Raw genomic sequence first — 24,753 nt, 5'->3', positions numbered from 1 at the left:
CGCCTCACAGAAGACTGCTGAGTAAGCGTGAAGCACTCAGAGCAGCTCTGCTCTCTTTTTCAGAGGCAATAAAAACAATCTCTTTTGTTCGCTCGAAGAGTCAAGACTCAAAGATTCAAGGCTTGATCACATGCACTTTTACCCAATGTGGTTCCTTAAGGTTTCTAAGACATGTGGATGCAATCCAAACTGATAACCCCTCACTGTGTGTGTCTCCTGCAGCGTGGGTGGGCTCCCTCTCCATGGGGATGATCTTCTTCTGCTCTCCCATCGTCAGCGTCTTCACTGACATCCTCGGCTGCAGAGTAACGGCAGTGGGGGGGGCAGCTGTTGGGCTGGTTGGCCTGCTGGCCAGCTCATTTGTCACGTAAGGAAGAAATTAAGATTTTCAAATGTGTGTCCTCACTTCATAAAATATACATGACCCTCACTCCTTCAAGTTTAATGGGAAGTGAGTAACTTGGGTTGTCAGATTGATGTCATCCTTCTTAGTTCCTATACTGTATATTGACTGATTCTTAAACTTTGGTCCCGTTTTGAGACACTCGTATGTGACATATAATCACCTTTTATTAGCTGCTTATTGCTTCTCCTGTGTGTGTGTGTGTGTGTGTGTGTGTGTGTGTGTGTGTGTGTGTGTGTGTGTGTGTGTGTGTGTGTGTGTGTGTGTGTGTGTGTGTGTGTGTGTGGGTGTGTGTGTGTGTGTGTGTGGTGTGTGTGTGTGTGTGTGTGTGTGTGTGTGTGTGTGTGTGTGTGTGTGTGTGTGTGTGTGTGTGTGTGTGTGTGTGTGTGTGTGTGTGTGTGTGTGTGTGTGTGTGTGTGTGTGTGTGTGTGCGCGCGCTGCTGAGCGTGTCTTCATACTTGTATCAAGTCTCAGTGGGTAAGAGGCTCTGCACCTCACACTTAGTTGTTCATCATTTCCTGGAATCCCTTATGTCTACACGTGGGGGGACACACTCACACTCACATACAGAAATGTGTGATCCCAACAAGGCTGCAAGTGTTCAACCCTTACTTTATCACTCGTAGGTGCAATAAACAAGTAATAAAGCGGTTGAATTACTGCTTATCAATTTGCTGTCAAAAGCGTTCACAACCCCCTCACAGTTCTGCAGCGGGTAAGGTGCAACATTTCTTAGTCATGTGATTTCACTGCTAAGATTTATTTACCCCTAACAGGACTTTCTAACCACTTGAACCCACCACCCTGTATTTATTTGGACCTTCTCCACCAGACCCAAATCACTTATATTGTGCTGTTCGATGTCCTTTGCCATTGTTGAAAAGCCAAGTGGACAAAAGTCACACTCGTGAAATCAATGGGCTTCCTGCTGGCAGAGTTACAGATTCATGTCTTCAGGAAGTCTTCCTCAGATCAAAATCCCCTTTTACTACATCAAAAGACAATTCAGTTATAGAGGGCTAAAAACACATTTACAAAGCTCTAATCTGCAGAATGGTTGATGGCATACAAGATGTTATTGTCAGCATTACATAAACATTGCTGTGCTCATTTGGAACATTTTTTTTCACACTTGTTTCTGTATAGAGTAAAGAGCAGGGGGCCTAATGTTAATATTAATGGGACACCTATATCAACCACCTGGGGACTGGCACTAAATAGCTTCAGAAAGAAGCAGTAGCCTCAGTTTTGTCGGCCTACAATTTATACAGCCTTTGAATGTGCACATAATGAAATAGCAAGGACAAACCATAATAAAACAATTACTGCTGGAGCTTCCCTGGAGCACACACACTGGAGTCTTTGACCTTTACAACATGTATCATTGTTTGTTACAGCTATGACAACTTATTAAAATCAAAATGGCTAAGACAGTGATGTAACTTGTGTGTGTGTCTTCGTCCCCCCACAGGTCCCTGGGCCCCCTGTATTTCACCTATGGCATTGTGTTCGCCTGTGGCTGCTCTTTCGCCTACCAGCCCAGCCTGGTCATCCTGGGCCACTACTTCAAGAAGCGGCTGGGTCTGGTGAACGGCATCGTGACGGCGGGCAGCAGCCTCTTCACCATCACGCTGCCCTTCGTGCTGTCGGGTCTGCTGGAGCGGGTGGGCCTGCAGAACACCATGAGGGTCCTCTGCATCCTGATGTTTGTGCTGATGCTGGCTGGCTTCACCTACAGGCCCCTGCTGCCCGTCAAACCCGGCAACACCCGCACCGGCAGCCGCTTCCCCCCCATGAGCAAGATGTTCAACATTCATATCTGGAAGTCTTTGGGATATCGCATTTGGGCCTTCGGTATCCCAGCAGCCCTCTACGGCTACTTTGTGCCTTATGTTCACCTGGTGAGTTTGTTCTGCTCTCCTCTCTCTGTGCTGCACACACACTGTGTCTTTCTGTGTTGTTGCTGGGTATCATTGCCACACTCTCTGGGCTAAAGGTCACTGATGATGAAAAACAGCACATCAATGCCAATAGAGGAATACCATGGTGTGATTTCTCAGTATCCTTATCCCGTCTTTTGGATGTGTTTATTGGCACAAGGAAGGAATTAGGGTTACCAAACGAGGGAGCTCCAACAACACAGATGTCAAAAAACCACACTAGCAACCTGAGATTTATGAAAGTGAAAGATGAGAGGAGGAGAAGTCTAAGCCCCAGCCTGCAGGCATTCAACCATGGTACGGAGTGTTACCGTGAGACGTGTACCTCAGAATTCAGGAAAAGTCTCTGTCCATTAGGAATAACTTTGTAAGAAAAAGACACTTTGAAATCTTTTATGCAAGAAACAAAGCATGATACCTCTGTTCTTATTTCATGAGCTGATAGTCAGATAAGAAACTTCATTTACATAACATTTTAAGCTAAAGAATACCTCACAATTATGTATGTGATCCTTGATAATGCCATCTCCAAGTCTGGAATCAAAATCCAGAGTTTCATTTACTAAATACAGAAATACTGTTTGTCGGTCGTGTAAAAGCTAGCTATTCTCATTGCTTGTTACCACAAGAGGCGGGGATTTTTTTAATTTGGGTTGAATAACCCATAACAGTTTTCATTTTGAAGTGACCTAATGTCCTCACAGTGTGCAGACGGTCAGCCTGCAGGCCTCTCATGAGTCTCAGTGTTTCTACGTCACAGCAGCAGCAGGTACTGATCTGTGTTCTTCTGATCAAATAACCAAATATGACAGGAAGGCTCAACCTGCAGCCAGGACCCAGCTCTGTAAACAGGTGTCACTTTCCCTAAACCTCCCTTCATTTGGCCCATTGGATGGGAACATATGATATTGGAGAGACATGTTGGGAGGGCTGGGCAGCCGAGCTGGGGGGCTCAGGAGGTGACTGTTTAACTGGACATGATGACTCTGTTATGGTCCCAATGACGTGTTTTCCTGACACTTCTCATGTGTCTGCTACTCAGACTGGGACACCACAGGGCCTCAGCTGCAGCCTCAACACCACCCATGGTTTTATAGCTCCAGCACCCGACACACAGCCCCACCCCTGCAGGCCTGGCCTCTGTCTTGTGACACTGCATGGGAAGGAGAAGAAGGAAATAACATGTGGTGTCAAACAGCATATTGTTCAGCTTTTCAGGAAGTCTGTCCTTTGTTTGGGTGCAATGCTCACGCCTTCTCTGCATTAGAAATGCTGAGTGCAGCCTTTTCGAGACTTCCCCCCCACACAGGTCTTTACAAACCAAGCAGCGCGTATGGGAAGAATGCAAAAGTGTAGTCAAATCTAGGTTGTTCGCACACACAAACACACACACCTGCCCATTATTTTCCGAGTATTGTTGATTTAAGATGTTGCCTTCAGGTACGGCCTTGTTCAGACTGAAGGGCCTTGCCACACCTCTCACATGTTGAAGAACGGCACATGAGCTCGTCATTCCGCCCTTCTTTCAGTGAGTTTGTATCAGTAATCAGAACGGTATTGTTTTAGAAAGCTGCCTCTTCTTTCGAGAGGTTTTGTTTCAGTGTTTAGTGAGGAGCCCCGGCAAGCTGGAGTCGGTGGAGGGTTCAGTGACCATTAAACAGCTAAGCAGAGAGAACAGCACAGTGGGGCTCTGAAAGATAAATTAATCAACCCCAAAACACAGACTATTAAAGCAGCCTATGTGTGTTTCACAGCAACTACATGTTTTCTTTCCTGCTGACAGTTCACAGTAGGAGAATCCCATGTGTATATAATATCACTGTTTACACCTGTGTTGGACTGCGCGGAGAGAGAACTCTTGTCAAATTCTATCATGTAAAAAAGACCCAAACCAACATTGAATAGGTCCTACCAACAAGTACTGTCACTGTAGTTCAGGCGTGTACTTTAGGTCAATGGTTTTATGGGAAATGTATGCAGTGGTTGAGTGTTGCAGAAATGCCCAGCTTAGTACTGAGAAAACCAGTTTGTGGACAGCATGCCTGTGTCTTTCTGTGTGAGAGAGTTCATTTATTCTTTTATTTTGTATGTTTAAGCTCTTCTTTGCCACACGACTAGCTGAGTTGCATCATATGTGAGTGTATTCCTAAAAGCTTGATAAAAGACACACCCTCAAAAAACTAACAGTTAATAAATCCTATTACACAGTAAGTGCCACAGGTGTTGTCATGTTTCAGTGCACAACAATGGGAGGTGATAGTGAGAGTAGTGTATGTAGACACACTGATTGCTGCATGGCTTGATCTAAAGCTGTCACGATCTCTCTCAAGTCCTCTCTCGAGTCCCTACTCAAGTCCCTACTGAAGTGCCGTTGGAGGTTCCGCTGGGGGTCCTGCCAACTCCATGTCCTGTCCCGTTGGGGGTCCCGCCGACTACTCTCCTGCCGGGGGTCCTGCCAACCCTATGTCCTGTCCCGTTGGGGGTCCCGCCGACTACTCTCCTACCGGGGGTCCTGCCAACCCTATGTCCTGTGCCGTTGGAGGTCCCGCCGACTACTCTCCTGCCGGGGGTCCTGCCAACCCTGTGTCATGTCCCGTTGGGGGTCCCGCCAACGACTCTTCTGCCGGGGGTCCTGCCAACCCTATGTCCTGTGCCGTTGGAGGTCCCCCTTGATCTGATGATCATTGCACAGCGCACTGCGCCACACCGTCCATCTTCACGCCTCGAGGTCATCGAGGCGCTTTTACAAGTACACATTGGTATTATACATGTACTGTGGACAATACCCACAGGAGCAAATCCGGGTGAAGTGTCTTGCCCAAGGACACAACGGCCTGACGCAGTGGCGGGTTTCGAACTGGAGTTCCCCAGCACTCCCCCTTGATCTGATGATCGGATGCACAGACCACTGCGCCACCCGTCCCAATGTCTTCCTGTCTCTGCCTCAAACATCCAGAAGTGTTTACACAGCCACTACGACTGAGAGATAACCTGCTCCGGCACTGTGAGGAACTGATCACCGGCGTGTGAGTGTGTGTTTGTTTGTGTTGCTGGGCAATGACATCTGTTATCTTAACTGTAGCTGGCAGATGCAGTTATATTGCCTTTCCATTGCTCGTCTGCATAAAGCTGATCAGTAGGAATGTGTGTGAGCAATAGTAAGCCATTTCTCCCAGTATGAATGTTTCATTTTAAGTCGAATTTAACCGGTGAATAGATTTTATTTTAAAACATAGCGTTACAATTTCCATAACTGGAGTGAGATCATGATACTGGAATATCATTTTAAGTAATTCATGATTTTCTGGTTAAGAAAAGTGATCAAAAACCAATGCCTCCAGCATTGCTTCTTGGAGCAGGACCTTTCTGAACAGAGCATGCTGTTGTGGCATATTGACAAAATGATAAATCATAGAGTGGTCTCTGCAGATGGATGTGGGGGAGGGGGGGTGTCCTGTTGCTGCTTGTGGACCTAGAAGTAGCTCCACAAAGCGGGCCCTTCTTTTCTCACTGGCTCTCAAACTCAGGGCCTCTCAGACTGGGACTCTGGAGACACATACAGCAAGTAACATGTGAAAAGCATCTGGGCTGCCTTCCTAACAGTCTGCAGTGGAATCTAACAGCGGCTGCACACAGAGGAGATAAGGTGGCATGTGTTGGATAACAGTTCTGATAACAGTTCGGACAACACACTGCTGCCGGACAGCAGTGTGTTGTCCGAGTTAGCCCTCACACTTCCAAACACTCAAGAGCTCACAGACATAAACAGCCTGTCTTCTGATAAATGCATGCACAACAGTGAGCATCCCATGCAAGAGAATGGTCTTCAGCATGCACTGTAATGTCAAATGTGGGCCTGTGTACAATCTGAGAAACACCGCTTCCTTCACAAAACAGCATAATTTTAACTAAGAGAGATTCAGTTGGATTTCAGATTCTCCTAAAAAACTAAATCATGTTGAACGCCCTCAAACCACACAAACCACCATTTTTTTAAATATGATATGAATGAATCAGTGCAGAAAAACGAGGTTCAAATTCAAGATTTTAAGGTTTCTTGTCATTACATATAGACAACTACGGTGTAGGTATGTAATGAATGAAAAACTCAGATTGCAGGTTCCTCAACACTGCAATTTACAAGATAAAAACCAGGCCGTGATGCAGCCAGTCAGGATCCTCTCTATGGTGCACCTGTAGAAGGTCAGGATCCTCTCTATTGTGCACCTTTAGAAGGTCAGGATCCTCTCTATTGTGCACCTGTAGAAGGTCAGGATCCTCTCTATTGTGCACCTGTAGAAGGTCAGGATCCTCTCTATGTTGCACCTGTAGAAGGTCAGGATCCTCTCTATGGAGCACCTGTAGAAGGTCAGGATGCTCTCTATGTTGCACCTGTAGAAGGTCAGGATGCTCTCTATGGCGCACCTGTAGAAGGTCAGGATGCTCTCTATGGTGCACCTGTAGAAGGTCAGGATCCTCTCTATGGTACACCTGTAGAAGGTCAGGATCCTCTCTATGGTGCACCTGTAGAAGGTCAGGATCCTCTCTATGGTGCACCTGTAGAAGGTCAGGATACTCTCTATGGAGCACCTGTAGAAGGTCAGGATGCTCTCTATGGAGCACCTATAGAAGGTCAGGATCCTCTCTATGGTGCACCTGTAGAAGGTCAGGATCCTCTCTATGGAGCACCTGTAGAAGGTCAGGATCCTCTCTATGGAGCACCTGTAGAAGGTCAGGATGCTCTCTATGGTGCACCTGTAGAAGGTCAGGATCCTCTCTATGGTGCACCTGAAGAAGGTCAAGATGCTCTCTATGGTGCACCTGTAGAAGGTCAGGATCCTCTCTATGGTGCACCTGTAGAAGGTCAGGATCCTCTCTATGGTGCACCTGTAGAAGGTCAGGATCCTCTCTATGGTGCACCTGTAGAAGGTCAGGATCCTCTCTATGGAGCACCTGTAGAAGGTCAGGATCCTCTCTATGGTGCACCTGTAGAAGGTCAGGATCCTCTCTATGGAGCACCTGTAGAAGGTCAGGATGCTCTCTATGCTCACTTTAACGGCGTGAGAGGACACTGGCGCTGACTGTTCGCCGCTTCTCTGTCCGAAAATCTCGTCTTTCTTTGTGTTAATCTAAGAGTTTCTGACCACTTTCTACTGCTATAGTTTTCTAACTATTCTGTGGCTTTTGTGTTCTGATCTGGACATATTTGTTACACCCGATTGCCATTTTTGACGGACGCTTTGGTTTTCTACCCTGCTACACCTGCCATTGTAGCCCACCTGCTAACGCTGCTCCATCCATCAAATAAGCAGCTTCGTCCTGCCCCTCCCCGTGGGCCCTGACTCTGGTTCTTTAAACCTCCCGCTCCTGCCGGTCCCCCCATCTGCTGTAAAGGACAGCCTGCAACTGACCTCTCATCCTGTCTGACCGCTGCCAACAGCTCCACTTTCAGCGCCGCTGGTCTACAACCATAGCCAGCGCTGTGCTAACACTAGCATCCTACCGCGGCACTACGATGTTACGATACTCTGTCTCCCAACTTTTTAATCTCAATAACTTTTCTGTGCTTCCTCTAAACTTGTCTGTCATCAATTGCCTCGGGCTTCTACGCAGACCGAGGTATGTATTACTCCATATTATACACCCACCACTGGTCCGTTACAATCCCGGCTGTACCGAAAACCTGGAGTGGATTCCACTGCCCTCTTCTCAGAGCTGGTCCAAATTCCTGGAGTGTATCCCACTGCCCTCTGCTCAGAGCTGGCCCAAATACCTGGAGTGGATTCCACCATCCTCTGCTCAGAGCTGGCCCAAATACCTGGAGTGGATTCTACTGCCCTCTGCTCAGAGCTGGCCCAAATACCTGGAGTGGATTCCACCGCCCTCTGCTCAGAGCTGGCCCAAATACCTGGAGTGGATTCTACTGCCCTCTGCTCAGAGCTGGCCCAAATACCTGGAGTGGATTCTACTGCCCTCTGCTCAGAGCTGGTCCAAATTCCTGGAGTGGATCCCACTGCCCTCTGCTCAGAGCTGGCCCAAATACCTGTAGTGGATTACACTGCCCTCTGCTCAGAGCTGGCCCAAATACCTGGAGTGGATTACACTGCCCTCTGCTCAGAGCTGGCCCAAATACCTGGAGTGGATTCCACCGCCCTCAACCACCAACAACTGATAATAACACACTTCCTTCCACCTCCTCTCCGCTCCTCCCCCCCATCTCACATTCCTCACCGCACTGTCAACCTGGACAACCTCTTACCTCTTCAGCCTGTGACCACACCACTTCCCTCCCACTCAACTAACATTGCCCTCCTTAACATCCGATCACTCAACAAGAAAGCCCTCATCCTCCATGAACTAATCTTGGAAAAATCCCTTGATTTCCTTCTGCTTACCGAAACCTGGCGACAGCCCGATGACTTCTTCTCCCTCAACCAAACATCCCCCCCTGGCTTTAAATACATCACTAAACCCCGCCCCTCCCGCCGTGGTGGCGGCCTTGCTGTAATCCACAATCAGAACATCCAGATCACAGAACTAACCCTCCCCTCAGTATCATCCTTTGAATTCATTGCCTTCAAAGCCCCTCCCTCACTGACAGTCATCCTCATCTACCGGCCTCCTAAACCTCATCCCTCCTTCCTCTCCGATTTCACTGAATTCCTCACACTTGCCTCATCCCTCTCTCAACGTCTGTTACTACTTGGTGACCTCAACATTCACATTGACTCACCCACCTGCAAGCTGGCATCCGAATTCACAACCCTACTGGACAATTTCTCTATCACCCAACATGTCACCTTCCCCACCCATTACACAGGACACATTCTTGATCTCGTCTGCTCTACCAACCTCCCAGTGATTGACCTCCACCCTTGCCCATTTACCCTCTCCGACCACAAACTCATACAATTCACCATTGCCCCCCCCCTCCCGAAACCCCTGCCCACCCAGAAACATCACCTTCAGTAATCTACACTCCATTGACCATAACCATCTCTCCGAACTGCTATCGTCTAATCTCCCCCTGGACGCAACCCTCAGCTCACCTGATGATCTGCTCAACCACCTCAACTCCACCCTACTCACCTCCCTCAACACTTTAGCCCCCCTCAAAAATAAAACTGTTACTTTCAAGACCTCCTCACCCTGGTTCACACCCGCACTGCGTAAAATGAAGCAGCAAGGCCGCCAACTTGAACGTCTTTCAAAGAAATCATCCCTCACAGTCCATTACATAAGCTACAAACTCCATCTCAATGCATACAAAGATGCTCGTATTGCCGCTAAATCTGCCTACCTCTCCAACATCTTCATTGACCCCTCCCGTAACCCCAGGACCCTCTTCTCCACAGTTAACAAGCTCTTCAAAGCCCGTGCTGATAACCTCCCTACTTCTACTTCCGCTACTTGCAACTCATTCCTCCAGTTTTTCGCAGACAAAATGAACGCCATTAACCACTCCTTCTCAGCTCCATCTGATATACAAGCATCTCCCCCAACCTCCACCGCTACCATTTCTCCGCCCATCTCCCTTGACCTCCTGACTCCTCCTCCCCAGCGCCGCCTCTCCCAGTTCAACCTGGTTACCCCACTTGAAATAATCCATCTGATCGGTTCCTCAAATCCCACAACCTGCTCCCTTGACCCTCTACCCACTCCTCTCCTGAAGTCCTACCTCCCCGTCCTCTGCCCCTATCTTGCTAACCTTTTCAACTCCTCGCTGTCCCATGGAACCGTCCCCTCTGCTTTCAAAACTGCTGCCGTTACTCCAATCCTCAAAAAACCTGGTCTTGATCCCTCCTCCCTCACTAATTACCGCCCCATCTCCAACCTACCATTCCTCTCAAAAACTCTTGAACGCATTGTAGCCAAACAAATTCACTGCCATCTCCAAACCAACCAGCTTTATGAACCCCTTCAGTCAGGATTTCGTCCTCACCACAGTACAGAAATTGCACTCGTCAAAGTCCTCAATGACCTCCTCACCTCTGCTGACACTGGTTCCCTCAATATTCTCATCCTCCTCGACCTGAGTGCAGCCTTCGATACCGTGAGCCACAACATCCTGCTCACCCGACTCAGGGACATTGGTATTGAAGGTATTGCACTCAGATGGCTCCAGTCCTACCTCACTGAACGATCCCACTTCATCTCCCTCCCAAACCACTCCTCTGCCATAGCTTCAGTCACCCAAGGCGTTTCTCAAGGATCAGTACTTGGCCCCCTCCTCTTCATCATTTACATCCTCCCCCTCGGTCAGATACTCCGCCACTTCAACCTCGACTTCCACTGCTATGCTGATGACACTCAGATCTACCTCAGCACCAAATCCCTCCATAACCCACCTCTTACCCACATTGATTCCTGTCTGACAGCTATTAAAACTTGGATGCAACATAACCTCCTCAAACTGAACAGCAACAAAACAGAACTCCTCCTAATCGGCTCCAAATCCACCCTCAGCAAGGTCACTAACATAACTCTCACCATTGATGGCACCATTGTTTCCCCCTCCAATCAGGCACGCAACCTTGGCGTAATCTTTGACCCCACCCTCTCCCTCGAACCTCACATCCGCCAAACAGTCAAAACCTAATTTTTCCACCTCCGCAATATTGCAAAAATCCTACCCTCTCTCACCCGCCCCGCAGCCGAACGACTAATCCATGCCTTCATTTCCTCCCGCCTTGACTACTGCAACTCACTTCTTTACGGGATCAGCACTACATCCCTCAACAGACTCCAACGGGTTCAAAATGCAGCTGCACGTCTCCTCACGCATACCAAATCATGGCATCACATCACCCCAGTCCTCAAAGACCTCCACTGGCTTTCTGTCTCCCATCGCATCAACTACAAAATTCTGGTCCTCACCTACAAAGCACTCCACCATCTGGCCCCCCCTTATCTCACAAACCTTCTCACTCCTTATCAACCCCCACGGTCCCTCAGATCCACCGCAGCCGGATTCCTATCCATTCCCACATCCACACTCTGCAGCTTTGGGGACAGAGCCTTCTCAGTGGCAGCTCCTAGGCTCTGGAATTCCCTCCGTGACTCTGAGTCCCTCAGTCTTTCAGTCCCGCCTCAAAACACATCTTTTCAACTCTGTCTACCCATAAGCCCCCCCCCCTCTCAATCAACTTCCTCTTGACTGCCTTTTTATTTTTTACATACTTGTTTGCCTGTCCTTGTTTGTCTACCCTCCCTCATACTGTAAAGCGTCTTTGAGTTGTGAAAAGCGCTATATAAATAAAATGCATCATCATCTATGGAGCACCTGTAGAAGGTCAGGATCCTCTCTATGGTGCACCTGAAGAAGGTCAGGATGCTCTCTATGGTGCACCTGTAGAAGGTCAGGATGCTCTCTATGGTGCACCTGTAGAAGGTCAGGATCCTCTCTATGGTGCACCTGTAGAAGGTCAGGATGCTCTCTATGGTGCACCTGTAGAAGGTCAGGATGCTCTCTATGGTGCACCTGTAGAAGGTCAGGATCCTCTCTATGGTGCACCTGTAGAAGGTCAGGATGCTCTCTATGGTGCACCTGTAGAAGGTCAGGATGCTCTCTATGGTGCACCTGTAGAAGGTCAGGATCCTCTCTATGGTGCACCTGTAGAAGGTCAGGATGCTCTCTATGGTGCACCTGTAGAAGGTCAGGATCCTCTCTATGGTGCACTTGTAGAAGGTCAGGATCCTCTCTATGGAGCACCTGTAGAAGGTCAGGATCCTCTCTATGGTGCACCTGTAGAAGGTCAGGATGCTCTCTATGGTGCACCTGAAGAAGGTCAGGATCCTCTCTATGGAGCACCTGTAGAAGGTCAGGATGCTCTCTATGGCGCACCTGTAGAAGGTCAGGATCCTCTCTATGGTGCACCTGTAGAAGGTCAGGATCCTCTCTATGGAACACCTGTAGAGTATCCTGGAGTCCATGTTGAACCTCTTCAGCTTGCGGAGGAAGAAGAGCCGATGTCGAGTTGTTCTGGTGAACGTTCTTCTTCATGGACATGCTCATGCTGCTGCCACTCCAAAAGGCTCATCTTACCGTTGTTTTCACCTCTAATGCTTTACTATCCAGAGATATTTAACATCATTAGACATATACAAACATATGAAGCTGAATGTTCGTTTTCAGCCCTGTGGTGTTTCTTTGTGCACTTCTGACATTGTTTTAAGTGTCACATTGGATTAGAGCCATTCCACAGCTGTGCTCATCCTTGTCCTAACTGTCCCCAGATGAAGCATGTGGAGGAGCGTTTTGGAAAGGAGGCCAGTAAAGAAGTTCTGCTTATGTGCATCGGCATCACATCCGGTGTGGGCCGTCTCATCTTCGGCAGGGCGGCAGACTACGTTAACGGAGTCAACAAAGTGTACCTACAGGTGAGGGAAACACACCGAGCTGAGCTGGTCACCTCTGTACTCACCAACTGATAAGGCTATTTGAAGATTACATATTACATTACACTATCAACTAAAACTAAACTTGTGAACGTCATGTGATACTAAAACTCACTGAAATCCAAACTAACTTGAAATGAAACTGCAACCTTTCAAGGACACTTAATAAATGTCAATGTTCTACATAAAGAGAAATAAACCATTGAATAATGGAATAAGAATCTGTCCTTCCAGGTGGCCTCGTTCTTTGTCATCGGCCTCATGTCGATGATGATTCCTCTGTGCAACATCTTCGGGGGGCTGATCGCCGTGTGCCTGCTGATGGGACTGTTTGACGGCTGCTTCATCTGCATCATGGCCCCCATCGCCTTTGAGCTGGTCGGAGACAAAGATGTCTCCCAGGCCATCGGCTTCCTGCTGGGCCTGATGTCCGTGCCCATGACTGTGGGGCCCCCCATCGCAGGTAACAGGAATACTCTAAAACTGTGTTAATGCTCTATAAGCCCCTGCATATGATATACAGTAAATACTCACAGCACACTGACTATCCACTATGTGTAATTCAAGTGTGGGGGTTTAGTGCATTTATGGCGCATTTCCACTACAGCGCGGAGCTCGCTTTAAGCGTGCCGAGCCGTGCGGGGCCCGTTTTTGGTTGCGTTTCCACTTGGCCTAGTACCGGCTAGCGGGTACTATTTCACAGTTTTCTGGCCCCATAAAATCAAGGTTCTTTCCGGGCCAACAACCAGGCTGAGTCGGGCTGAGTATGCTAAACTAGAGAGAGAATCGCTGGCAAGGGAGCTACAACTACAACACGATGAACATATTTGACCGTGATTTAATTGTAATACACGTTTCAAAATGATGCCGAAGTAACAACGGTTAGTAAAAACCATGAATTAATGCTTTGACAAGTCTGCAGACAGACGGCAGGCGAAACACCTTTTAAAATGCGTGTTGTCGGGTTCTGGTGACATCGTCGCCCTGAATGGCAGCCTAAGATAGCAGCTCCTCCAAAGTAATAGTTAATTAACCCCGTAAAGTCGTCAAATAAAACAAACTCTGAGAATAAGCGACTTGACAGTGGGGCAATAATGGGAAGAAGTGATGGAACCAATAAAAAAGCCGATGGACAACCTGGAAATGAAGAAAAAACGGATAACGGCTCACCTACGCAGGTACAAGATGGCGAAGCTAGCGCTAGCCCATTGGGCTTAGCCAAAGTTTTGGAGGAGATACAGGACTTTCGAAAGGACATGAAACAACAACTAAGCGATATTAAGGCTGAGCTTACCAACGTTAATACAAAAATAGCCAAGGCAGAGACACAAATTGAAAAGATGGAAGACCGTGTTCAAAACGTGGAGCAGGTGCTAGCTAAGATGATGAAAATGCTGACTCAGCAAGAAAGCAAACTACTCGACCAAGAAGGGAGATCTAGATGGGAGAATATAAGGATATATAATGTCCCCGAAGGTGAGGAGGGGAACGTCTATGGTGGACTTTGTGGAAAAATTACTACGGGACACCCTTGCCCCCCCCCCCCCCCCCACCGCTACAGAGCTCCACATCGAGAGGGCGCACGGGTCGCTCGTTCCAAAGCCCCCCGGGGGACCAGGAGACAAACCACGGTCAATCATAATCAGATTTAACCGCAACAAAGTGAAAGAAGAGATTTTGCGGAGGGCCTGGGGAAAGAAACAGGTGTTTTTAAACGGAAGAATTATATACTTTGATCAAGACTATTCCCCTGCAGTCCTGCAGAAACTAAAGGAATACTCCGAAGCGAAACGGGTGTTAAAGCAGAACAAGATCCGCTTCCAGACTCCGTTCCCCGCCAAGCTGCGAGTATACTATGAGGATGGGACGCGGCTGTACCAGACGGTGAACGAGGCTACAACGGACATGAATAAAAGAGGTCTGCCTGTCAGAGTGACCAAGTCCAAGGAGAGCCTGGCTGAGGAACTGGCCCGCTATGCCTGGAAGGTGGTCGGAGGATCTGAACCACAGGGGGCAGAGGATGCGCGAGAGCAGGGCATCAGAGAGAAACTACGGATCTTCAGGAGGGAGCCCTCGCCCCCCTCAGAGGAGATGTGACGTCTGGATAACGTCGGTGAGCGGATCTAGATTTAAAATGAAGAGGTACTTTATATTTTGTTTGCTATTTTCATCACCTTCCCCCCTCCAAATGGGAATACACACGGGAGTAATACACGGTGTAATGGATGGAGACTGTTATCTTCATGGAGACTGCAACGGGGGCCCTCAACCCACAGGCGAGAGAGGCTTTCCCCCATGGCTAGATGTTCTCTCTAGCACAGGCAAGGGTCATCCACGGGAGACCCCTACCTTGGAATCACACCTTTGTTATGTTACATGTTTTGTTGTTCTTTATTGTTCAGGGAGTAGATCTGTTATTCTTTTCTTCGTTAGATTTGAAACACAGAAAGTAAGAGTCAAATGGCTAACGACAAAGTAAAGTAAAATTCATCTCCTTTAATGTGAATGGGCTGTTGAATCCGATTAAACGCAGTAACATTTTAACTAAAATGAAAAAAGAACAACCCCATATAGTGTACCTACAAGAAACCCATCTAAACGATAAAGAACATGAAAAACTTAAAAGAATGGGTTTTACTAATGTACAAATCAGGACACAGAAGAGGAGTTGCTATTCTCATATCAAGCAAGCTGAACTTTGAGAAAGTCTTTGAAATGAAAGATAAGGAGGGCAGGTTTGTTTTAATAAGAGGTAACATGGATGGAAATCCAATTACTCTGTTGAATGTTTACGCACCTCCTGAAAGTGATTTGAATTTCTTCCAGAAAATTGTTGATGTCATTATAATGGAAACTGCGGGGGGGACTTAAATGTGCACTTACAACCTGAATTAAACTGTTCTAGGAAGAAAACTAATGGTACAAAATCTCTACATAAGAAAGTTAACAAACTGTTTGAAGATGTTGGTCTGATTGATATATGGCGGGACCTATTTCCTAACAGAAGAGACTATACTCATTATTCCGCCCCTCACTCTTCATACACGAGAATAGATTATTTCATAACATTTGGTAAAGGTAAAGATAAAATAAACACGTGTGGAATTGGATCAATAGATTTAAGTGACCATGCACCCATATATCTGACAGTTGATCTGGACCTAAGACCAAAGAGTAATCTATGGAAACTAAATTCAAGTTTACTCAATGATCCCTATGTTAAAGAACAAATTAAGAAGGAGATCGGCCTTTACTTGGAGTTCAATGATAATGGAGAGGTTTCTCCTCCCATTTTGTGGGATGCTTTAAAGGCTGTTCTTAGAGGGGAAATTATAACACTGTCCTCATACAAGAAAAAAAGAGGAATAAAGAACAAGAGGATCTACAAAATAAATTGAAGGAACTAGAAAGAAAACACAAAATTAGACAGACTCAGGATGCATTGGATGAGATTACGAAAATAAGGAACGAAATTAACAATTTGGCTACACAAGAAATTGAGAAAAAACGAATGTTTCTTAAACAGATGAGAGCGGGACTAAATCTATGAAAGTACTGGCATGGAAATTGAAAAAAAAGATAGCAGAGAATACAATCCACAAAATCAGGGATCCAATAACCAAAATAATAAAACCAAATTAAGTGATATCCAGGATGCTTTTGAAACATTCTACAAAAAATTGTACTCTGGAGTTCCAGGGTGCAGCCTTACTCAAATTGACACTTTCTTAAGCTCTATAGATCTGCCGACCCTAAATGAAGAACAAAATAAAATGATGACTGTCGACATAACTGAGGTTTAGGTGAATTAAAAATTGCAATAAGTAAACTCAAAACTAAGCAAGTCACCAGGATCAGATGGCTATACGGCAGAATGGTATAAGGAATGTAAGGGCGAGTTAACACCGATTATACTCTCAACACTCAATTGGGTCTTAAAAAAGGCTCAAACACCACCCAGCTGGAACAAAGCGATAATATCTGCAATACCAAAAGAAGGAAAGGATCAAATGGAGTGTGGATCATTCAGACCAATATCTGTTCTTAATGTGGATTACTTTTTACTTCCATCATGGCCAGACGTTTAGAACAATTCCTGCCTAAATTGATCCACAATGACCAGACAGGTTTTATTCGATAACGTCAAACACAAGACAACATACGAAGGACACTACATGTCATGGACTACATTCAAAGAAGTAAAATTGAGGCAATGGTGATAAGCGTGGATGCTGAAAAGGCTTTTGACTCGGTAAATTGGGATTTTCTCTATCGAGTTCTACATAGATTTGGTATACATGACACAATTATTAAAACTGTACAGGCATTATACAACAAGCCAACTGCTAGAATTAAAGTTAATGGATATTTGTCAAATAGCATTACCCTCGAAAGAGGCTCGAGACAAGGTTGTGCATGGTCACCGCTACTCTTCGCACTATACTTGGAACCATTGACTCAATACGACAAAATGAAGAGATTAGGGGAATTACTAATCACGGGCGGCAACACAAGCTGGCTTGCTACGCGGACGACATTTTGTTTTTTTTGGCTCAACCAACAAACTCTCTCCCTAAATTGATGCAATCACTTGAACAATATGGTCGACTGTCAGGATACAAGGTCAATATTGCTAAGACACAATTGCTTACAACAGACCACCAGGTGAAATTAGAAATAGATACCCTTTGGCATGGCACACAGAGCATTTCAAATATGTAGGCGTTATAATACCAAAGGATCTTTCAGAACTATCAGAATACAATTACTCACCTTTAAACAAAAATATTAAGGAGGACATAGCTAGATGGAACCTAATCCCTTTCTTTAGTCTCAGCTCAATAATTGAGTCCATGAAAATGAACATACTGCCAAGACTACTTTATTTGTTCCAGACCTTACCAATAGAGATTAACCAAAAACAATTTAACGAGTGGGACAGAATAATATCAAGGTATATATGGCAGGCTAAAAGACATAGAATTTGTTTTAAAACTTTACAATTATCAAAAGAAAAGGGGGGGTGGGCCCTACCTTCCCTTAAAGAGTATTACCGGGCAGCACAGCTGAGGCCTATGGTATGCTGGTGCAATCCATCGTATGATGCTAATGTAAAACCATGGAAGAGAAAATATTATCCATTCCCATACAAGCATTCATAGCTGACAGCGACCTACAGGGCTACATAAATAACATTGAAAATCCATGGGTAAAACTGACTCTTAAAGTATGGAAAACAGTCATAACTGAGTATAAATTAGAGGAACATATTACAATTCTGAAATGGTGTGCATATGACACCGACTTTACTCCTAATAAGGAATAACTGCTCTTTGCAACATTAAAGAGGGAACGCTGTTTAGTTTTGAAATGCTTAAAGAGAAATTCCTATTAGAAAAACAAGACTTCTATCGATATTTACAGATGCGGCATTATGTTAACAAAAAGGTTAAAACTATAACAGAGTCAAGTACAGGTGTGATAGAACTATGTAAAAAAGCATACGATTCAAAAACAGATAGCAAAGTCATTTCATGTATGTATAAAGGGCTGTTGAATCTTAAAATACACTCAACCATATATGTGAAATCCAAGTGGGAGAAGGAAGGAGGGGTTATCATATCTGAGGAGGAATGGACAACAATATGGAAATATCAGTGGAAATGTACCAGTTCACATAACTGGAGGCAGTTTGGTTGGAAAAGCCTGATAAGATATGTTATAACACCCTCTCAGAAGTCTCACTATGGTGGGAACTCAGACTGTTGGAGAAAATGTGGAAATTAAAATGCAAATCATTATCACGTTTTCTGGGACTGCCCTGTTATTGACGTCTTTTGGAGAGAGATACATAAAGCCTTACAAGATATGTCATGTGCCCATGGAGAGTAAAATGTCATGTGCCCACGGAGAGTAAGACTTTGTTCTTTGGACTCATACCTCAAGAATGGACTAAAAAAGACAAATATTTATTAAATCTGTTGCTAGTGCCTCTTACAAGGAAGTGGTTATCACCTGATAGCCCAACTTTAAACACATGGATGGATATTACAATGGACATTTACAAAATGGAGAGGATAACATCATCTGTCAATCACAAACTGGAACTATTTGTGTCACGATGGAGAAAGTGGACTGATTTCGTAAAACCTCATAGGCCAGATTTAATTTTTAAAAACGTATGATTTTACTGTGAAGACCTGATCACTCCCTATTGTTTATACTTTTTACTGTCTTTATTTTATCTTTGTGTAAAAAAAAGAAAAAGGCATTTCGGACAGACAAACTGAAAATGTACAATTATTATGTCTTGAAAAAACACTGTGTAATTGTTTGCTGCCAAATGTCAATAAAAAATATATTTAAAAAAGAAAAAGAAAATGCGTGTTGTCTAAATGGAGATCGGCTAAGCTAACGCAGTATATGCTCCGACCGTCCACACTCACAACAACGGCCTACAGACATAAATAAACCAGCGACTGTATTCGCCATGACACAGGCAGTCTGTGGTTTGTACTTGTTTAACTTTTGTCTAGTTTCTAAACAGATATGAAGAGCTGTGAGCTCTGAGTGCTAAGAGCTAACGGCTGTGTTGTTTTTCTGGGGTTCTCATTGAAGATGACGTCACGGCATCAATCAATTATTTAAAAATGCGTGTCATGAGGATTGCCTCCCTTTAAACATGAAGAGGAACCACAGGCATGATGACATCATTAACATGCTCTGCAGTAATGAAGTTCACCGTGTCACTGTGTTTCATTCAGTCTGAAGTCTTCTCATTAGTCTCTCTCACATGTATGAAGATAACACTGACAGACTGGGCTTCTCATTAAGACGATGTTTGAAATAATGGTCAGCTTCCTGTACTTCCTACAGGTTGCCTTAGTGCATATACATTTCTGCATAGGAGGTCATCAGAGAGCCTGCTGTCAGCTCCCTCAGGTTCACTCGCATGTGTTCAATGGTTCTCCTAATTAGCATGATTTAACTCCAGGATGCTGAATATAAATTAAACGGAGGCACACGTATCCCTGCAGACAACCCATGTACAGGCTTCACTCAGTGAAGAGGCAGTGTGTTGCTGCAGCTCTTTCTATGGTGTTTAAGTAGTCATAACTTAAGAACATCTCTGTCTCTGCTTTAGGGTTCCTGAGGGACAGACTGGGCAGCTACGACGTGGCCTTCTACCTGGCAGGTATCCCCCCCATCGTTGGAGGGGCCATGCTGTGTCTGATACCCTGGGTGGAGGCCAGGCGCAAGAGGAGGGAGAAGGAGGAGGCCCTGAACAAAGAGCAGGACGTCACTCAGAGGATGATGGAGCCTGAGAAGGCGGAGCCTGAGAAGGTGGAGCAAGAGGCACGACGAAAAACTGGCGAGTCTGTCCTCTAAGTGTCCCACTGGCAGACTGACAGAGACACAGGAACAGCTGGATCAGCACCAAAACATGCCAAAGTGTTGAACCATATCAGAAAGAATCCAAGGTGATTTCCAGTTCCACATGAATGTGATCCTGAAGAACTATGCATTAGATCGTTTGACTGAGCTAGTCTAACAACAGAACATTTGAGAAAACTGCTCATTTCATATTTTCATAAGGGAAAGAAGGCATGCTGTGCTTATTACGAATGTAATGTCAAAGTTTAAAGCCACTGTATCTACCAAAAACAGATGTGGCAGTCTTAAGGGAAAGGCAGACTCAGGCCATTCTTTACAATCAGTTTTCAACACTACCACTTACACTTAGAAGAAAAAACACTTGATTTGTCCTGAAGCCGCCATCTTTATTGTCTCCTGTTAACTACGTCTTAGAGCCAACATTTAACACTGGGGGTGATGTGGTTATAGAATTCAAAGATGACAGGCAGAGTGTGTGGGGTGGAGGCTGACTGGATCCAGGAGCTCTGTGTGGCCCCACTCAGACCCTCAGGGGCCCCAGACCCTCAAGGTTCAGCGTTCACCATGTCACAGTTAGCTTGTTGTAATTCATTCCACATTAGTTTGGTAATTGTGTACGCCATAAACTGAAATGATAGGGGCCTTAAAGAATCTTATGATGTCCCCCAGTGTGTGTGACTTCATCATTTCAGTTTATATCAAGCTTATATGGTGTTTATTCCTATATCAAATTGTGATATATGGAATAAGCATAACCTAATGATTAACTATTACAAACCCAATATACAGAAAGTGGGGAGCCCACAGAGGTTTTAGGGGGCCTGACTGTGCCAGAGAAAGCTCAACAGAAACACGTCCACAACAGTACCACTCTGTTATATGTTATTATATAAAGCCAGAAGGTTAGCTTAGCTTAGCAACCAGCCTGGGAACAGCTGGAGGAACATCTCTAAGGCTCAGTGTGTCTGATCTCAAAATGAATGTAAAGATGTTAGTGCTGGTGTTCCTGAGGTTCATGTGCCGGACTATTACTCGGCGAGGAGCTAAGGTAAGCTCATTTCCCCATACGTTAAACCATTCCTTTAACAATAAAGACTCTTGTCCAGCGCACACACCCAAGCGTTCAGATATGAACGTGAATATTGACTCATTGGAAACATATTGGCATTTTCTTTGTGTAGACTGTATGGGTGTTTCTCAATCTCGAGTAAAGCTGCTCCAGAGCCACTATTTCAAGCATACTACGTCATCGAGTGCCGCCGAAGTACTGTTCCAATGTCCAGCATACTTGGAATTCTACCGAGCCCGGCGTACTTCGTTTGGAGAAATTTCGAGGCTGCACATGTGTAGACTCCGGTCTTAAAATCCCCACAATGCTTTGCGCACGGACCAATTTCCCCAAATCTGTGGCGGAAAATGTAAGGTTGGGCCTCTCATATGACGCACACCTGCACACTTGCTCGCCTGATCCACTCTTCGTTTGTCCGCTCACCCTATGTCTATTCATTGGCTGTAGTATTGACATTAAGCAGTATTTCTTTGTTAACCACCAGTGTTGAGGTTTGTTTTGAATGTTTTTTCTCTGTAATTTAGTAACATTTTAGTTTACACTCTCATCGTGTGACATGGATTCACAATGTCGTGCCTTTGTTGTAAAGTCTCATATGTTTCATGGTATACAGTCCCCTCCAAAACGATAGGAACAGCAAGGCCAATAGCTTTATTGGGGAGAAACCTCTCAAACAACTGAAAGAGTGAAAGCCTGGAAAAGCATCACAAAAGAAGAATGCAAACGTTTGGTGATGTCAGTTGGTCGCAGGCTTGATGCAGTTATTGCAAGCAAAGGATGTGCAACTAAATACTAAGTATTATTCACTTTTCACACTATTTGAAGTCTCTGTCCCTATACTTTTTCTCACTTGGAAAATGGGTGTGTTTAAACAAAAGGTGCTTCCTTCTCAGTTGTTTAACAGATCTAGATGTAAATAACTGGAGTTAAAAGCTGAAGTACTGACCTTTTGGCTCATCTTCATCTTCTGATGTCAAACCTAATGGTTTTCAGTGTACAGCAAAAATAAAGCAATTGGCCTCGCTGTTCCAGTAGCTTTGGAGGGGACTGTATAAATAACATGAAGTTTGCTCTGTAGATGACGTTGTCAAGGTCATAACAAGTCATCACCTGCTCGCGTCCTCTTTAAGGACCAAAAAGACACACCACCTCACACATTTACAGTATGGTATCATTTGAAGCATAAGTGGAAGTGAGGACATGAGTGTGACTAATCATTGACTGTGACCATCAGTCAGTGAAGGCAGTTAATCATTATCTCTGTGCCCGGTTCTAGCCGTTAATAGAAAGGGATTTGTTTTATGTTTTCACATTGTATTTATTTTTTGGTTTTTGTGGAGAATGTCATGCTGTAATTGACGGGCATTTGCCTAAAGCCTTGATTTATTCTAGTGAAGACCAAAATGTAGTGGAATGAAAGAGTGTTAATGCTGTTGGCGTAGTGTCTGTGTTGACTGGCAGATGATTGTGGAGAACTTTGTGAGTCCATGGTGTTTCCTCTACCTCAGATGTTGTAAATGTGTAGAGCTCTGTTCCTCCACACAGCAGCGTGACTCGACTAACCCAAATGAGGTTACAAGTCTTAGATACCTCTCTCCAAAGCTTGGCTCTTTAATGAGCTGGTTGCTGTTCAGAACCAAAATTGCCTTTTTTGATATGAGGAACTTCGACAGCGTTTACATATTTTCTCCCCCCTAAATATATATTTTTATTACAATTAAATCACATCTGTTGCCTTCATTCGAATGTATCTTTTTTTAATGACATTAAAATGGCATGACTGTTTATAGCAGACTTTAGGTTCTTTTTAGACTGCTTTTCGCTTCTTTTTTCTCCACAATGTTTATAGCATTTCATTCTGAACTTGCTGTTATTATTTAAACTCAAAATTAATTAAACCACAGGTTTTATTCTGAATATCTCTTCTGCATATGTGTATGAAATTGATATTTTTTTCATCCTATTTCTGCATAATTTTTGCCTAATATTTGTTCATTTATTGCTACATGTTTGTTTCATGCATATCTCGAAATGTTTTCTACAAAAGTATTACTTTCTTATCTTTCCTGCAGGACGTGTGGTGAACTACAGTATATCAAATGTAATATTATGTAAACAATCGCATTTCAGAATTTTCAAGACAGTAAAAAAGAACGTTTACAATTTCTGAGACTTTCTTATAATTTATCTCCATGTCTTTGTCTGGTATTGCTGTTGTTAGGTAAGGCCCATTTCGGCTCAAATGAACATGATTCAAGGTTCATAAACCTCGTCATTTTTACAGTTACACAACAAAACACAAGTTGTATGTATTGTATCATTGTAAGACTTTTATCAATTTTTTCAAATTAATTCTTCATATATGATTCATGAGCGGGAATATTTAGATTCATGGTATTCCATGAATACCATGAACCTTGATGGCCAATGGTGTGACAGTTTCTCATCTCGCCCGTTTTTGTGCGTACGTAGCGGTCAAAGTGTCCTTGGAGGACCGCACATTTTCCCAGGAAATGCCGGCAGAACAGCTAAACAAACATTTGACATGCTGTCAGATGTTGGTTCTTGTTGGGGAGGTGGAGACAGGTGAATCAGATTGTTTGGTGGATGCAGTTTGAACATTACAAAGAGTTGTAGCATGTGGAGCACTCTGTAAACGCTCCTGCCTCGGAAGGTTGGATCGTCACCAAAATAAATATATAAATAAGTTGTCTGAAATTTTTTACAACACACAGGATAACTCAGAAGTAACTTCCCTTTTAACCTGTTAAGCCCCAAGGTCCCCGCCGGTGTTTTTTTTTTTTCATGACACTGTGTCTCAGGCAGGGCCGCCTTAATGCACGGGCTAACCTGGGCTGAAGCCCAGGGGCCTATGGAGATCGGGGGCCTATCATGAGCCAATAAAAAAGAAAATTAAAATTAAAATAAAAAGTTTTTTATTTCAGATGTTTTAAAAAAAAATTAAATACACAAAGTCTTGGCTTTCAGAATATGAAACTTTTATTTCCAAAATCACACGATAAATACATTTTTGAAGCTTGTAAAGGGAAGAAGACAGTTCTCCCTCGCCACTCTGCTGTTCTGCTGTTCCCCTCCCTCCGCTGAAATTATGAATGTAATCGTATAGTAATCATAGATAACACGGCAGGGTCCGTTACAGTTTGTTTTCATCTGGTTTCAAATAAACAAAGTCTTGGCTTTCAGAATATTAAACTTGTTTCGGCAAATTCAGATGATAAATACAACTTTGAAGCTTGTAACGGCATAATTACAAGCGGAGAACGGAGTAACTTGACGTCACGACAGGCATAACAACAACCGGTGTTTCTCGTGAGTGTTTTCCCCGGGAAACAAACACAATACACACAAACGCAAAAATACACAAACACACACACGTATACACACACACACACACTCACACACACACACACTCGTGAGCTTTCCCCAGACCTCCAAACGAAAATATATTCCCTCCGTATTATTTCGATCATTTGCTCCGCTAATCAATCAGATCGCTGGATTCCAGAGATTTTTCTCAAGAAAAGTCA

The 24,753-nt window shown here is 44.7% G+C and overlaps 1 protein-coding gene across 1 annotated transcript; it reads left to right on the top strand.

Moving 5' to 3' along the window:
* On the top strand, window positions 1–23,914 carry slc16a10 (solute carrier family 16 member 10). The gene is made up of 5 exons (XM_034201529.1): window positions 1–367; window positions 1,875–2,304; window positions 12,580–12,723; window positions 12,976–13,204; window positions 19,886–23,914. The coding sequence occupies exons 1-5, from the start codon at window positions 243–245 to the stop codon at window positions 20,128–20,130; spliced, it is 1,173 nt and encodes a 390-aa protein (XP_034057420.1). The 5' UTR covers window positions 1–242; the 3' UTR covers window positions 20,131–23,914.
* The last annotated feature ends 839 nt before the right edge of the window (window positions 23,915–24,753 follow it).

This window comes from Gymnodraco acuticeps, unplaced genomic scaffold (genome assembly GCF_902827175.1).
Source record: "Gymnodraco acuticeps unplaced genomic scaffold, fGymAcu1.1, whole genome shotgun sequence".
Taxonomy (NCBI): Eukaryota; Metazoa; Chordata; class Actinopteri; order Perciformes; family Bathydraconidae; genus Gymnodraco; species Gymnodraco acuticeps.
This window is presented reverse-complemented; position numbering and strand designations above follow the sequence as displayed.

Excerpts from the sequence above, each read along its gene's own strand:
- slc16a10 (XM_034201529.1), top strand. The coding sequence starts at position 243 with ATGGGGATGATCTTCTTCTGCTCTCCCATCGTCAGCGTCTTCACTGAC. Across the intron at positions 12,724-12,975 it reads TCAACAAAGTGTACCTACAG|GTGGCCTCGTTCTTTGTCAT; the intron begins GTGAGGGAAACA and ends CTGTCCTTCCAG. Across the intron at positions 13,205-19,885 it reads TGTGGGGCCCCCCATCGCAG|GGTTCCTGAGGGACAGACTG; the intron begins GTAACAGGAATA and ends TCTCTGCTTTAG.